The following is a 17,641-nucleotide window of genomic DNA, read 5'->3' as shown; positions in this document are numbered from 1 at the left end:
TTAGGTTACTCTTGACTGGACTGTCACTTGTTTCGTTCAAAGAATCACTTAACTTACTTCTCTTAGGTTACTCCTGACTGGACTGTCACTTGTTTCGTTCAAAGAATCACTTAACCTTCTTCTCTTAGGTTATTCCGAACTTAACCTTTAATTGGTTTAATTCAAAGAATCACTTAATCTACTTCTGTTAGGTTATTCCGACCTGGACTGTCACTTATTTAATTCAAAGAATCACTTAATCTACTTCTCTTAGGTTACTCTTGACTGGACTGTCACTTGTTTCGTTCAAAGAATCACTTAACTTACTTCTCTTAGGTTACTCTTGACTGGACTGTCACTTGTTTCGTTCAAAGAATCACTTAACCTTCTTCTCTTAGGTTATTCCGAACTTAACTGTCAATGGTTTAATTCAAAGAATCACTTAATCTACTTCTCTTAGGTTACTCCTGACTGGACTGTGACTTGTTTCGTTCAAAGAATCACTTAACCTTCTTCTCTTAGGTTATTCCGAACTTAACTGTCTATGGTTTAATTCCAAGAATCACTTAACTTACTTCTCTTAGGTTACTCCGGACTGGACTGTCACTTGTTTCGTTCAAAGAATCACTTAACCTTCTTCTGTTAGGTTATTCCGAACTTAACCTTTAATTGGTTTAAGTCAAAGAATCACTTAACCTACTTCTCTTAGGTTATTCCGAAATGTACTGTGACTTATTTATTTCAAAGAATCACTTAATCTACTTCTCTTAGGTTACTCCTGACTGGACTGTCACTTGTTTCGTTCAAAGAATCACCTAACCTTCTTCTCTTAGGTTATTCCGAACTTAACCTTTAATTGGTTTAAGTCAAAGAATCACTTAATCTACTTCTCTTAGGTTATTCCGAACTGGACTGTCACTTATTTAATTCGAAGAATCACTTAATCTACTTCTCTTAGGTTACTCTTGACTGGACTGTCACTTGTTTCGTTCAAAGAATCACTTAATCTACTTCTCTTAGGTTACTCTGACTGGACTGTCACTTGTTTCGTTCAAAGAATCACTTAATCTACTTCTCTTAGGTTATTCCGAACTGGACTGTCACTTATTTAATTCAAAGAATCACTTAATCTACTTCTCTTAGGTTACTCCTGACTGGACTGTCACTTGTTTCGTTCAAAGAATCACTTAACCTTCTTCTCTTAGGTTATTCCGAACTTAACTGTCTATGGTTTAATTCCAAGAATCACTTAACTTACTTCTCTTAGGTTACTCCGGACTGGACTGTCACTTGTTTCGTTCAAAGAATCACTTAACCTTCTTCTGTTAGGTTATTCGGAACTTAACCTTTAATTGGTTTGAGTCAAAGAATCACTTAACCTACTTCTCTTAGGTTATTCCGAAATGTACTGTGACTTATTTATTTCAAAGAATCACTTAATCTACTTCTCTTAGGTTACCCATGACTGGACTGTCACTTGTTTCGTTCAAAGAATCACTTAATCTACTTCTCTTAGGTTACTCCTGACTGGACTGTCACTTGTTTCGTTCAAAGAATCACTTAACCTTCTTCTCTTAGGTTATTCCGAACTTAACCTTTAATTGGTTTAAGTCAAAGAATCACTTAATCTACTTCTCTTAGGTTATTCCGAACTGGACTGTCACTTATTTAATTCAAAGAATCACTTAATCTACTTCTCTTAGGTTACTCCTGACTGGACTGTCACTTGTTTCGTTCAAAGAATCACTTAATCTACTTCTCTTAGGTTACTCTGACTGGACTGTCACTTGTTTCGTTCAAAGAATCACTTAACCTTCTTCTCTTAGGTTATTCCGAACTGGACTGTCTATGGTTTAATTCCAAGAATCACTTAACTTACTTCTCTTAGGTTACTCCTGACTTGACTGTCACTTGTTTCGTTCAAATAATCACTTAACCTTCTTCTCTTAGGTTATTCTGAACTTAACAGTCACTTATTTAATTCAAAGAATCACTTAACTTACTTCTCTTAGGTTACTCCTGACTGAACTGTCACTTGTTTCGTTCAAAGAATCACTTAACCTTCTTCTCTTAGGTTACTCTGACTGGACTATCATATGTTTCGTTCAAATAATCACTTGATCGAGCTTCTGTTATCTTATTCCTAATTAAAATGTGACTTGTTTCATTCAAATAATCACTTAACACACTTCCTTTGGGTTATAATCACTTAATTTAATTTATTAATTTCAATTTGATATACCTACTTAATTTAATTTTTGGGCTTTCCCACCACCGAAATTACCTTCACATGAATTCGGCAATGAATTCAACCTTTTTCCCTCCCAAACGCGTCCCCAAGGCTTCTAAAGGAAGGAACGTGAACTGGTTGATGGGACAAGTCGCTGGGTTTCTGAAAAAGTAGAAGATTCCCTGCCATACACAAGGACTAGGCACGTGAAGCTTGAATGTTTTTCCAATTAGCTATTATTTCCATGACAGTGGGTCGGTGGGTCCATTAAAGTCTAATTACCCGTTTCAACCAATATGACCTTGGGTGACCTGGACATGAGATTCTGTTCTCCCATAACTCATGTGAACTACTTCCATTTCTTGGGTTTCTATTCATCATCCCTATACCTTTAACTGGACTGTCACCTCCTCTCTTTCATTTTTCTCCTCCAAGACAAACGATGACTGGCAAAGGACACAAGTATTATGTTGTATTTCGTGGGAGAAACCCTGGCATTTACAACTCTTGGGAAGAATGTAGCTCAGAAGTCCTACACTTCAAAAACAACAAGCATGAAAGGTATGCAACACTACAACAAGCTCAGAAGGAACTGAATGATTATTTTGCAAGTTCCGGTGAAACGGTTAGCGAACCTCAAGTGTGTCAAGGACATAGTCAGAGCTCAGGCCATGTGCACGTGGAGTGCAGCAGTAGCTACCCCTTGGGGCCATCTTCACCGGTGCACACAGGCTTCAAACTGAGTTACGTACCCTCATTTGTATCATTTACCTGGTTTATTAGCATGTTTCAATTATTCAGATTTTGTTTAACTAACGTACCACTATATTATATTTGTCTAGATGATGAAATGAATCCTGAATCCATGCATGGACCTTCACAAACCATCAAGGGTGATGAAGTTGTCCTACAGTTCAGCATGAAACAATTGTTAAGCGAGGCTTGCAAGTTACTGGGAATGGATGCACCTGAGTATTATCCATACCCACCGAAGATGTTCAACGGATGTTCTCACCATAGCTACATGTGTTACGTGCGGTCTCCGAAAATTGATGGAACACCGGTTGAAGTAGGCCCTTATGAGATATCACCTGACTTAGCAATGGAACAAGTCTCACTCAAGTGGCTACAAAGGTTGGAAAGTTCCAATAATTTACGTATTTTGGACTACAATCATCACAAAGTTGAGGTGAAGAATCAAAGAATTCAATGCCTAGAGGTTGAGAACTTTGATTTGGTCATGGAAAATTCCAGTCTCAGGCAACAAAATTTGGACCTCAGGGGTATGTTGCAGCACACTTGATGCTTAACCAGTTCCAAAAGCAGGAACAGTTATAACTCAAACCACCCTTGTAATGTAGTTTGAATGTTGAGGTGCTTGTGACACTAATGCGTGACTTGATGTGGTATTATGGATGAATATCCATGGGACTATTCACATGTAATATGTAATATCTTATATTTTGGCTCCTTAATTTTCCATTATGGCTCCATTAGGTATGTTGGCTGAGATGAAATTATGTTGACTGGTCAAAGCAACTTCCCTATTATGCTGACTGGGTAGTGAATTTTGGTGTAGTTGACTATTAATCTAGTGTATGCTGGAAGTTATATTTTGGTTAAATCAATTCTCCATGTCACAAGATTAGATGATGTTATTATATGTTTCTGTCATATCAAACACTGACGGGTTAGGCTGTATAGCATCATTAAGATGTTTATTTCATGGCCAGGTATGAAACAGTTCAGTAAGGTCGTTTTTTAGCATTGTTTCTGACCCATTAAAAATCACCAAACCACTAACCGGTTTTTGGTTTGCAGAGGTGAGCAACAGGGGAACGAGCGAATGAAAGATGATATGGACGTTGACGCAGGAGAAGCTGAAAGGAGGACTGCAGACGTTGAAACAGAGGATGAAATAGAGCATGAAGCACAGGCAGAAATGCATGAGCTGAGGGACATGGTTGTCACCCTTTCTATCTCTACGTATTTTGTTTCCTAAACTGTACTTCTGAACACTCTTTGGCACTAAATACACTTTCCTTATCTCCATTTTGTACACAGCTTAATCAAGTGGGAAGAAGGGATTTCCTTGAGGGATTATTCACATTACTGAAGGCCTTGAATAGCCTCATTGGTTACATGAAGGTAAGCTTGAATGTTTTATTTACTGATATATGCTCTATGAAGTGTGAGTGTATAATTTTTATGAAGCCCTTCACCTTTGTGTTCACTAATTTTGTGAACAAAGATTTCTGATACTAACCTCACAAAGAAGTGTCAGTTTTTTGTTTTATTTACTGATATATGGTATATGAAGTGTGAGTGTATAATTTTTATGAAGCCCTCCACAATCACTTAACCTATTTTTGTGAACAGGTATTTCTGATTGTAACCTCACAAAGAAGTGTCAATTTTTTGTTTTATTTACTGATATATGGTTTATGAGGTGTGACTGTATAATTTTTATGAAGCACTCCACCCCTGTGTACACTATTTTTTTAACAAAGATTTGAACATGTGTGACTGTATAATTTTTATGATGCACTCCACCCCTGTGTACACTATTTTTTTAACAAAGATTTGAACAAGTGTCACTGTATAATTTTTATGAAGCACTCCACCCTTGTGATCAATATGTTTCCTTTATCCTGTACATCTCGAGTTTGTATTTTGGTTCAATCAAAGTATTGAAGCCATTATCTTGTGATTGTTTTCAATAGGCCATGAATAGGCATGTGGGCAACAACACAAAGCTTCTAGAAAGGCTGGATTCAAAATTAACGATGTTGGTTGAAAGGAAGACGGTGGAGACAAAGGAAAGTAAGGCTTCACCAAACATATATCAAGGAAGCTCCTCCCACCATGCAAGTGCTGCTGTTTATGATGCTGACACCCCAACTGCCCCTTTGCCTCCCAGACAAGTGTCATCTAAAAGGTTGGCGACGGACCCAAAAACCTTAGATGAGGTCAAGAAAACGTTAGACATGTGTGTTGACCTCACGTTATCGGATGAAGATGTACCCTATCTAAAAAAGGGACCAGTTGAGGGTCCTGATGTTGACAATGGAGCTGCAAAAGAAGCGTCTATCAAACCCAACAAAATTGCAAACAAAACCAGGAAGAAACGGATTGTTTCAAGGGGGAAAGACTTGCTTAAAGGTCTGGATGTTCAATTTGATGTTTCAGATTCAGACTCTGATGATTGTATCATAATTGAATCATCGACACAATCAAAATTGATGACACCTGGGGTTAATGTATCTACGTCCAAACAGTTTCCTATAGAAGACAATACTCAGGTAATAAAGTTTGCTTTAGTACTTCATTTGTATAGGCATCATGCCATACAGTGTGTGTTTACTCTTTCCTCATTTCATTTATAATAAAATTTTTGTGCTGCCCTCTCAAATTGCAGGACAAAGGAAAAAATGTCGCAACTGATTTTACACCAACCCGTAGACCAAGAAAGATGGCTAGGCCATTCAAGCCACCGGTAACCAAGAAATCCTCAAAGAAAGTTGGTCACATTCTGCCAAAGGGAATGGCCTCCAAATTTCGCCCAACCCCTGAGATGGCGTTAACAACTGATGATCTCCGTTTATGCGCCTATGTATTTCAGATACATGGTGACCCAAGGTATGGTGTTTTTACAAATACCAACCACTAAGTGCAACTAACTTTGAACTTTTAATTCATACTCATCCCAGAACTAACCAAAATTCGCATGCAGGGAGGAGTTGTTCAAAATGGGGTCGTCAATTGGGACAAGAGAAAACTTCAACAGTCTTTGCCCAGACCAGGTTATTGACACAAAGGTTGAGCTTACTTTCACAGCCCTTGTTGCCAGAACTTTGTTTTCATTCATGTAATTAATATGTGTGCTTCTTCAGATTATTGACTTCATGGCTTTAAAGCTCACTTGGAATCAACACAATACAGAAACACAACCTGCATGGATATTGCCACCTCGTTTCGCGGTAATAAGTTTCCTTCATTGGAGTCATTTCGTTCTGTTTACTCATCCGGAACAACACCTAACACAAATTTCCATACAGGAGGCTATTTTGAAGGGCAAGATGTCGGAAGAACTGCTTCCTGAGTTTGCAACAGATTGGATGGCACCATTTGACACTTTGAAATACGTAAGTTTTACTATTATTACTTGAACAAATTTTTGCACCAACTTCATACAGCATCCCATTGACATTATTATTGCTATAGATCTATGTTCCAGTTAGGGAGGCAAACGGCCATTGGTATTTAATGGTTGCATCTATGGAGGAGACTGTCATTTACCTAGTTGACTCATGCCTCAGTTCACAACAAACTTCAGCTAGGAAAAGATCCATAAGGCAAATTGTATGTACTTGTTTTCTCATTTATGATCACACATTTTTATTCTTGTCTATTAGAATTTAATGTCTGAGAGATTGTGACAGGGCAAGGTAATTGGCCGCATGATGTTTTCATCATACTACCCACAAAACTACCTCGAAGGAAACTTTGAGCTTGGTGCATGGGATATTGAAGAAGCAAGATCTAGTGAGGACAACACAACAAGGTAATTGGCCCCGCAAAATATATTTATTTGCCTATGCCTATTCAACTTACCTTCATGTAACTATGTTCATTGCCCACAACATTGATTGGTCTCCTTTCATTTTTAAGCACTCAACACTCAACCATATGCACCTTGGAGTGGCTGCAAATGGATGATGTCTTTATGTCCAACCTACTCCCTCGGGTAAGCCCATGATGAAACATCATTGGAGTCATGTTTAGTTAACTGTCCATGAACAAGTTTTAATTATTCTGGCATGTTGCATAAATGTCAATTGTAGGTGGAGGATAAACTTGTGCGTATGAAGGCTGCCATGGCAATCTTGACTGGGCCACACAATGAGCACTTTGAAATGGTACTTGGAAAAGCAAAGACCTTCTGGGAGAATGAAATGTCGTTTGATGAGTAGTTGGTTGCTCAGTTGGGTACCACAAAATGTTTATGAAAGTAGTTGTGCTCCCATGAAAAGTGGTATTCAATTTTTTTTTTTTTGTGTAAATATATCAGGCCAACCATGCACTTAAGGTACAAAACTCTGGTTTCAGCACATGGAATGTGCTTCAAGTGTTTTGCATGTACAGTTAATGCTTGGGATGAATCAATCATGCGTAGGACATGTATTTCTGTTTTTATTTCCATGTTTGACTTATTATGTATGGTAATGTGGTATTTGAAGCTGTCAACATCTTAAGTTAAGATTAGTCATTGTTAAATAATTAGGCATAATGTGCACACTTCACATATCTTCCTTCAAAATGTAAATTGTAAAACAATTTTGTGAGGAAATATTTACAATGCTCGCATGAACAGTTCAAAAATGGGCTAGAAGCAACATTGATCTAATGAGACAAAAACTAGTTTAAATCACACAGATATCTCATTTGGCTTCACTATACATTTATACTGCAATAACTGTGAGGGAATATCCAAACATTCCAGTAACTGATACAACATCTCAAAATTTCAAAATGGATACAGTTAGCTCAAAGGTTGGATAGGCATCATATCGAAATCATTCCATTCATGGACACCAATTATTAAAGTATTATACTTCACAAATGGAGAATTAAAAAATACCATATGCAGTCTAAAAAATAAAACCACATGATTTCTTATAATAATGACAGTACCAGGCAACTTTATCTGATATAATATAATGGGCATTCTAGAACAAATACTCCCATACTAGATGTGTCATAGTAATAATATAATGGACATTCTGGAACAAATACTCCCATAGTAGATACTTGAAAGATGGGATTTAATATGACTACAACCACAGTTTGCATAACCTGATAGCATCAGACATAATGCCAATTATCTGAAAATCATTACACAATAATGCTGACAATTAAGTTTAACTACCATTACTACCACGGAATGGAAAAAACACAAATATCTGTTACAGACAATATCCACTTATATCATGTTGCATCAAACTTAGTCAATTACACCAATATCCAGTAAAAAACAAAAGGCCTTAGAATCCCTAGGAACATCACAATTGTAACACATTCAGCCATATGCAGTTCCTGCAACAAACAATGCATTAATCAGTCAGTTCCTATGGGTAAGATTATATCATGGGTATCATGTATGTTACATTACTAGTCAATTCATTACCTCAACTTCAAACCAAGGAGGCAGTAGAAGGACCAGCTCCAGCTTCATTACAAACTTTGGCTCGTTTGTTCTGGGGGCATGTTGCCCTGTTATGGCCTTCCACCTTACACACTGTGCACTTTCTTTTCCCCTTGTTTCCATTCCCAGTTGAGGTTCCACCTGGTCCGTTGCTCCTCACTACGACAGGATTTGTGACATTATCCACCACTTCATCAAGGTTCTCACCACCAGCTCCAAGGGCAGCTTCCTTTTTTGCCTTAAGTTTCATAACATGCTTTGCCATTACATCAACTGTGTCCAAGTAATCTTCCATAGATTCACACCCAAGATTAAACATCTCCCTGCTTCTCATGACTAAAGAACCCAGCCTAGCAAGAACTGTTGACTCCCAGAATTTGTATGAGGCTTCAAAATTTCCTTTCATACAATCTTTTGCTGACTTACACCACCTCTGCAATATTAAACTCTCAGGTATCACATCAATGTCCAAATGCACCAACAAACCAATAATATGATCACATGGAAGACCAAACGTCTCCATCCGCTGACATGAACATCTAAACGTGGACACTTGTACATCGTGTGCGACATGCCACAACTTACCAGGTTTGCAATACCTGTACATGGAATATATCATACATGATGATGTCTCCTTAATGGCAGCAACTTTAATTACACTACCACTGTTCAGCCATGGCCTGAATTTTAAGAAAACAGTCCTAGTATATAGATCTGCAGCACATTTTTCAAGTGCTCGAACATTAGTCTTAGGCACAGCATCCCCTACCACTGACTTGTAGTCCGCATCAACCTCACTCCATCGCATGTAATTGACATAACGGTCAAAATACTGAACAAACTCAAGAAGGCTATTTCGAGATCGCACAATGCGACCAATTTGTGAATGCATACCTTCGCAGCGAGATGTCGTTCGAAAACCGGCAAAGAACTTACCTCGCATCAAACATGTAGCCCACATGTGCCTCTTCTCATACAACCCTTGAACCCATGGATTGTCTTCAAGGTTCAAATCGCTAACCAATTGTACCCATTTTTTTTTGAAGTGCCCAACACTTAGATTGCCCAACATACAGCTTTTAAAACCTTTCACAAAAACAGGGTCACCCACATTTCTCTGTGCGTTTTGTAAAAGGTGCCACGCACACAAACGGTGATGAGCTCTAGGTAATACTCGACTAATAGCATTCCGCATTGCAGGAGCACCATCAGTTATAACTGCACTTGGTTCCTTACCCTTCATAGCTGCCAAAAACTGCTCAAGTACCCACACATAGCTTTCCTCTTTCTCATTTGTCAAAACTGCAGTTCCAAACACAATAGTCTGGCAATGGTGGTTAACTCCAACAAGAACAACAATGGGGCAACCATATTTATTCTTCCGGTAAGTTGCATCAAACGCTAGAACTTCGCCAAACACTTGAAAATCCATTCGACTAATCCCATCAGCCCAAAACAGTTGTTTCAAATTGCCTTGTTCATCAGCATGGTGTGACCAAAACATGCCTGGATCACCTGAACCAAGTCCCTTCAAATACACCAAAACAACTTTTGCATCACACTGCTCTTTTTGTTTCTGTTTGGTCAATTGATTGCACATGTCAACCTTGAGAAAATTGGTTTTGTCAAAACCCCCGGATTGCTCAGCAATAAAGTTGTATATTTGTGTGGTGCTAATCCCAGCTTTCCGCATACTATTCATTCCCAATATATCGCCTTCATTTAACTTCCGATGTGCTGGTAACATGGATGCTTGCTTTCCCTCTAACAGTGCATGATTGTGACAATCTCCAAATAAGTTAACATGCCACCTACCACTATCACTATCACCCACCAAACGAATTCTCATTTTTGCACAACACCCACACCTTGTCTCAACCTTAGTTTCCCTCTTACGGTTTTCCCTCATTCTGTTTTTCTCTTCGCGAAAACCTTCCTTATGACACACAAAGTCTTGGCGCACAATTACACCTTTCTTGTTTCTGAAAATCTTGCTTTTCCTTATTGAGAACCCCTTCACTCTAGCATAAAAGTTGTAGAACTCATATGCTACCTGCCGATTCAAAAAATGAAACTTCTTCATCTCATTGGCATCAATGCAATCCCACAAAGTACTAGCAGCATCGTCCATAGTATCGATAGCAACAGCTTCACCATTTTCATCCTCACCAATTGACTCCGACGACTTCGGTGTTGGTGACGAAACTATTCCAGCAACAGCAGCGGTTTTGCCTTCACCATCTGATGAAAAACCTGCACCAAGGGACCAAGTCAAATAATAAATTACAGGTACCTAACTATGAGAAAAACTGCAACTTCTCACTACAGTACCAGGTTAGTAAATATTATTGTAAAGAAAGGATCATGTTTCTCTGGATCTGGCTAAGCAATGAACAAAGAGAATACTGAATATCATTGGAAGTAAGATCTAAGAACTACATCAACTACCTGGTATTCGAGAGACCAAGACTCTACCCAATTTCCCAATTACAAATTCAATACCTTCCACTATTTATAGTCTCTCTTCACTCTCTCTAACCTCAAACCAACTCACTAACTAACCACATGATTTTCCTTAAAGGACTAACTAACCAAAGTACTAAGAGGTGGTTACCTATCAAGAAAGCAATTAAAACATATAAAAGAAATAACAACAAAACAAAATAACTCAAATTTGATCTTTCAAACCAATACAACCTTCAGAATGAGTGGAAACCATTAACTTAACCTATTGGCTCGAGTTCCTACTGTGTTAAAATGTCACTTAACCACATACATGTTGGTTCAGGAATCATGCCACTAATAAAGGAGATTATATTTCATGTCTTGCATTGTTCCTATGCAAAATAGAAACTAGAAAGAAGAATAACAAATAATACCTTCATCAACTGAACACCAACTGGGAATTTCTAAGTCTGCCATCAAAACAACTCACCAGTTGTAAAGTGTCCCTGCAACAGTGTTCAATTTATCAAATTTAATGGGGGAAATTAACAACCTCATCTTCCAGATCACTAATGGAGTAAGAACTTATGACCCAGAGGTCTCAAATCCTTACTTAAGTTACCAGAATTCATAAAATCCGAACATCATTGTAAAAACCCCACACCCAAATCACATACCCAAATTGTAAAAAACGACAGCACTTGAGTGATAGTCTACAGGCAATCAAAACCCCCTAAACCGCAGAATAGAGAGACACCCACGATTCAACTCATACCCAAATCTTCTATTTCAACTCACCTGTTTCGGAAAAAGTACGAGATCGGAATCGGAATAGAGAGACACCCACCGAAGAACGACAACAAACACCACCACACCCTAAAGAAGAAGTAACGAGATTAGATGCCAGCACTGATTCCAGATTTTACAAAACATAAGTACTTCAAGATGTGCAACAATGGAGACTATCGTTTAGGGATAGACATGAGTTCTCGGTTAAGGGGAAATGAACTTTGCTGTTATTCCCTTCCTTCCCTTAGTTTTCCATTTCGATTTGGTGGGGGATTCGTATTTTCCGTATTTCACAAGCCCTTAATTGCAATATCAGAAAACAATACCCATACAAGCCCAGAACCGGCAAACCTGAAAATTCCAGTCAAAAAGACTGGTCCATGGGTGGACCAGTTTGATAATTCCCCACCCTAGTGGGCACCGTCATCTACCTTATTAAACATAATTTCTTTTAAGTAAGGGTAAAATGGAAAAGTAATAATAATAACTCATACTACTTTGTCCATTACCCACACAATGGAGTGATAATTTACCTCCGCTCCATTATAAAATACTCAAACAATGGAATAATATTTTTACTTCATTCCGTTCCATTATGTTTCATCAATCCAAACATACCTTAGGCTTCGTTTGGATTGAGGGAGGAGGATGGAGTGTAGCGGAAGGGAGGGATATGTCTATTGTTTGGTTTATTTAAAATTAGATAGAGTGGAATGGAACCCAGTGGAACACATTCCATTAGATACTACTACTTTCCATCATTTTTCCTCCCCCCAAATTTGGGTGGAATGAGATGGAATAAAATTTGTTGAAGTATTAAAATTGTAAATTACTTCTTCACCCTCGTGTTACCACCAATCTACTGCCCCTTCAACATCAAATCCTCGATTTTTGAAAGGTGCTTCCTTTCAACTTCTCTCCACTTCACCCTATTTTATTAATGCATTCGTGTTCAACAAATTATTGGAAAGCAATTGATATTGGAATCATTATACCTAAATGAACCAGCAATGATTTGCAGAGTTCCAATTTACTCTTCTATCATCGCAATCTCTCATTTTGACAACATGTGAAATCGAACTCTAACATACCTGGGTTCCTTGATTACTTATTCCAGTACTTTTCTCCTTTAAATTATGCTATTGAATTGGCATAAGATGATAATCTATGGCCTTGATTTTCACGAATTAGCTAGTTTAATCCAAAAATTAGCTTTGACATGTTTCAGTTTCGTTTTTCATTTAATAAGTTGATGATCAGGTCTTTTTTTTTTTGAGTTGATGATCATTTTGAATATAAGCTACTATTTTTTTTTTTCTAGAAATGATGCTTATATGAAGTATACGATGCAGAGGCCTCTATTTTTTTTAACACACTTATGTAGTATTTTGTACCTTGACATTATATTAATCATAAAGCGTAATTATTTGGTTAAAGAAAAAGAGTTATAGTACATGATTTTGGAGAATTATATTTGAGAAATCATGTACTAAACCAATAGAAGAAAGGGTAATATAGGAATAAAGAAATTATAATCTGTTCCGTTTTGTCTATTATCCAAATAATGGAGTAGTAATTTTGTTCAGCTCCATCATAAAATGTCCAAATAATGAAATGAGATTTTTATTCCATTTCGTTCCACTCCATTCTGTTCCGCTCCATTATATTCCATCAATGCAAACATAGCCTAACTCTTCGTATTGTTTTTTTCATTCACAAGACTCGAACCAACCGGTGGCTTGTCGCATTGGTAAAAGATGATTGTTTTAACCTCTAGATCGAAAGATTGATTTTAGGATTCACACTCTTGGGGAGAACTTTGGTCTTCACTACACCTCGTCAGAATTACAACAACAACAAAAGTTTTATCTCACTAATGCTCTGTTTGGATGCATAAGTGAAAATGAGAGGAAGGAATATAAGAGGAAAGAATATAAGGGGAAAGAATATAAGCGGAAAATGAGGTGATTTTTGAGTTGTTTGGATTGAGAGAAAAATGAGAATAAAAGGAAAAGTAAGAATATTTTTTTTTGATAGGCAAATGTTAGTTGTTAGAAATGTTAGTAAATTAGTCTCTCCTCCGGGTTTGAACCTGGGACCCTTCACCTTATCCCCACTTGAGCTATCTTTGGGGACGGAAAAGTAAGAATAATAAAAATATGTGTGATGTATACTTACTATTTTGTCCCTCACATAACTTTTTCAAAATAGTTCATATATATTTAACTACAATTAGCAATTATTTTCCGATGTACCAAAAAAAACTACAATTAGCAATTTAAAATATCTTTTGAAATAGTTTTATATTTAGTTTAAAATATTTCTAATTTTTTGTTATTTTTAAAAATTTCATCTTTCAAATATTTTTGTTGTTAAAATTGGACTAAAAAAAAGATTATAGAAAATAAAAATACTCTGGAATTACTATTAATATTATCATGCAATTCGTTTTTTTAAGTATAAGGTAATAATTATATACCTGCAGAATAGGATGTAGAAGGGGATTGTTTCTCGTAAAAAAATAGAAGGGGGTATTGGGGTGTTTTCAAGCCTATTTATTCTCTTGTCATCAGAGTTTTCTTTGCATAGTTGGGAAGAAAACTGACATGGTACTGTACATTGACAGTTTTCATGTCCTTTTCCTTTCATGAGTTATCTAAACACATAAGGCCATAAGGGTGATGTTTTCAAGCCACTTTCCAGCCCCTCTACTTCCCTTCCTGGCAAAGTCACCCCAAACAAACAAACCATAAGTGAGGTCAGTTGTATGGATCACATTACACCTCAAATCAGTGAGGCTATCACAACCCTCCTACGGGCTTGGAACAGGCTACGGAAACATAGGCAGAGTTACACTCGGGTCGGAAAATGAGGGAACTGAAAGTGATTTAGGGTTTTAGAAACCAAGCCTAAATCCAAGGGTTTCTCAATTTTTCCTTCTTTTGATTCTTACCCAAAATCTTGGTTTTGATTCTTAGATTAACCTTCTTCAAAGAATTTAATTAAAACCTCCATCTTTTGAGTTTATGATTTCAGCCCTTAATGCATTAAAAGGAAATAAGTTTCTTTCACAAAGGTCATTGTGATAATTTGATTAAAGCTTGATCCTTCATCTTGAAAGTCAACTAGGGAACACAGACTTAATTGCATTAACCTCCACAATTTCCATCTTAATGAATTTGACTAATGATTTCAATTTCAAAAATTCCTTCATCTTTTCCCTCCAAGAAATTTGACCCACATACACTTAATCCACAAAATATTTTCTCAATTTAAATGTTTGATAAAACTTTGGTTAAAATAATTGAATAAGTTTTTGTCATTTAAATAAAACACATTTTATTTAAATAAAATCCTCTCGTAGGAAAAATAGCATATTCCCCCCAAGGAATGTTCCTCTTAGTCACGCCCCACACTCACCATGGTGTGGCCCGCAAAAACTTTCAAGTCGTCGGAAATTGTCAACTCATCGACACAGTCGGGGAATCTTTTATCTTATAAATCACTGCAACATTATATTATCAATATTACAATTAAAATGCTTGAAATATGGCATACATCATTGCTCAGACTTTACTAAGGTCTAACGTAACCTGCGTCAAACACTTTACATCGCTAAGGTATCTCTAGGTAGCGTTTGGTAGACGGGTGGGAATGGAATGAAACAAGACATATGAGTTTCGTTATGTGTTTTTTATGTTTTTAGGATGGAATGGAACATGACAAAAAGCTCGAAGAACGAGACACCTTGGTTCCCTATAGAAGGATCGAACGGAAGGGAACAAAACGAAATACTCTCTTAAAATTTTTACATGGTAAAAAGTACCCCTAATTTATATTTGAAATCTTTTGTGTCTAAACAGTTTACAATCACTTCCTAAAGTGAAAATCACTTATTATATTTGTATACAAAGTTAAATGAATTTATGTTTTTCAAAAAAATCACTTAAAATAAAATTATCTTTTCTAAAGTAAAATCACTTTTTAACCAATGACAAGCGAGCCAATTAGAGTGCGCTTGATTCAACTTATTTTAGAAAAATTACTTTTTGATAAAAAAAATATAAAATTTTCAATAACAAAACATTTTCTTAATAAAAATCATTTTTATGTTTGTTTCAACTTTTTTTAAAGCTAAAAACATATTATTTGAAAAAGCTACTTTACCTTATCATGAAAATAAATTATGATAGATGAGAGATGATAAAAAAAAATTAATTTTAATTAGAGTAGCTAAACACAAATCAGCTTAAGCTTTTCTCAAAATCTCTAAAAATTAGTTTTTTTATAGAGTTAAGAATCATTATTTTTTAATATAAACAAACGCACTATAAATAGCTTAAAGAAATAATCAGTTTTTTTCCCATGCTGAAACGAATTAAATAATATATAAGTGGTTACTTCATGAAATAAGTAATAACAAACGACTTTTATGCATAATGTTCAATTGAATTCAATTTTTTATCCTCAATCAAATATTAAACATGCAGGGTCATCATACCATTATACTTAACGACAACTTTTCCTCAAACGTATAAACTCAAGAAGCTCGTCCTCGAGCACAGAACTAATGGCCTAATCTTCAGGTGCTTAAACTTTTCACAAAACAGATACCTTTTAAAACAAAACAAATGGCCATGTGCACACGAGCCAAGAATAAGAGGGAAAGTGAGAATTAGTAACAATTAGAAGGAGTTGTCGAGTTGACCAGAGGCGCCCTTGCTCCATGAGAGGAGCTTAATGGTGCGGTTTCGGTGTCGGTGTGTCTGTGGTGTAGCTGAGAGGGGGTTTAGCGGAGGAGGAGGAAGAGGAGTAGAAGCAACACAAGCACCGAGTGATAGTGGCTATACGGTGGCGGTGGCCATATCCACTTTCAGTTCGGTGCTTCTACTTTTGTTGGATGTGTTACGCCGAGTGTACAAACTGAATGTGTACAACTGCCACGTCCCACTTTCAAATTTGTGAATGATGAACGAATGTATAGAACATATTCAAGTTTGGATCATCACATCATGGTGTGACTAACTCATGGTGTGACTAAAGATAAGTTAGGGGTTTAATTTAGTGATTAGATTAGTCTTGATTTAGGGATTAGTGAATTTGTGATGTGGAAAATGTTAAAACAAAAAAATTCAGATAGGGTCCATTAAACAAAAACCGTGCCACATCAGCTCTGGCATGCAACTAGGTAAGAAGCCCAAACGATGACTAATGCCAACATTTTTCTAAACGCAAAGATAGAAATCAAAGTATTATTGGATGAGGGACTAAAGTTGGACGGCTTTACAAACACGTGATGTGGAAAATGTTAAAATAAAAAAATTCAGATAGGATCCATTAAACAAAAACCGTGCCACATCAGCTCTAGCATGCAACTAGGTAAGAAGCCCAAACGATGACTAATGCCAACATTTTCCTAAACGCAAAGATAGAAATCAAAGCATTTTTTTGATGAGGGACTAAAATCGCACGGCTTTACAAACACATGGACGGAAATAGTTAACCCTATTTCAAAAAACTTAAGTATTGAAATATTTAATCAAGGCAAACAGTAGAATGCCTATTTTTCAATTTTCCGTTTATAATCGCATAGGGTAATAAAATCACCCAATGCAACTTTTACGTCCCTTTGGTTATCGAGCATCTGCAAAAAAATGTTTTAAAATGAAAAACAAAAAAAGCAAAAACTCAGGTATCAAACCAGGAACAGTTTTTTTTTTTTCTTGGGTTAAAATGATTTGTCTCTACATTATTCGAAAATTATTGTTTGACTCTTTTTACTTCAGTCACTGTATTTTCAAAATAGTCATGTTTCAATTCCTGAAATAACAAATACCAAAAAAGTTAAAATTTTAATCACAGAAATTTACTAAGAAAATAGTTATCGAAATTGCATTTTTCTTTTGGTATTGCTACTCTCAGGAACTGAAACAGTGTTATTTTTAGACTACCGGGACTGAAGTTAAACAAGAAAACAAAGAGGGACTAAAACC

At 36.5% G+C, this 17,641-nt stretch overlaps 1 protein-coding gene across 1 annotated transcript; it reads right to left on the bottom strand.

Moving 5' to 3' along the window:
• Positions 1–8,221: 8,221 nt before the first annotated feature.
• Positions 8,222–11,336, bottom strand: LOC130720320 (protein FAR1-RELATED SEQUENCE 5-like). The gene is made up of 3 exons (XM_057570952.1): positions 11,294–11,336; positions 8,410–10,667; positions 8,222–8,305 (listed from the first exon to the last, which is right to left on the bottom strand). The coding sequence occupies exons 1-3, from the start codon at positions 11,334–11,336 to the stop codon at positions 8,222–8,224; spliced, it is 2,385 nt and encodes a 794-aa protein (XP_057426935.1).
• Between the last annotated feature and the right edge of the window lie 6,305 nt (positions 11,337–17,641).

The sequence above is a fragment of the Lotus japonicus genome, chromosome 1, assembly GCF_012489685.1.
Source record: "Lotus japonicus ecotype B-129 chromosome 1, LjGifu_v1.2".
In the NCBI taxonomy this organism is placed as follows: domain Eukaryota; kingdom Viridiplantae; phylum Streptophyta; class Magnoliopsida; order Fabales; family Fabaceae; genus Lotus; species Lotus japonicus.
The sequence above is the reverse complement of the archived record's forward strand: the minus strand, read 5'-3'. Positions and strand labels throughout refer to the sequence as shown.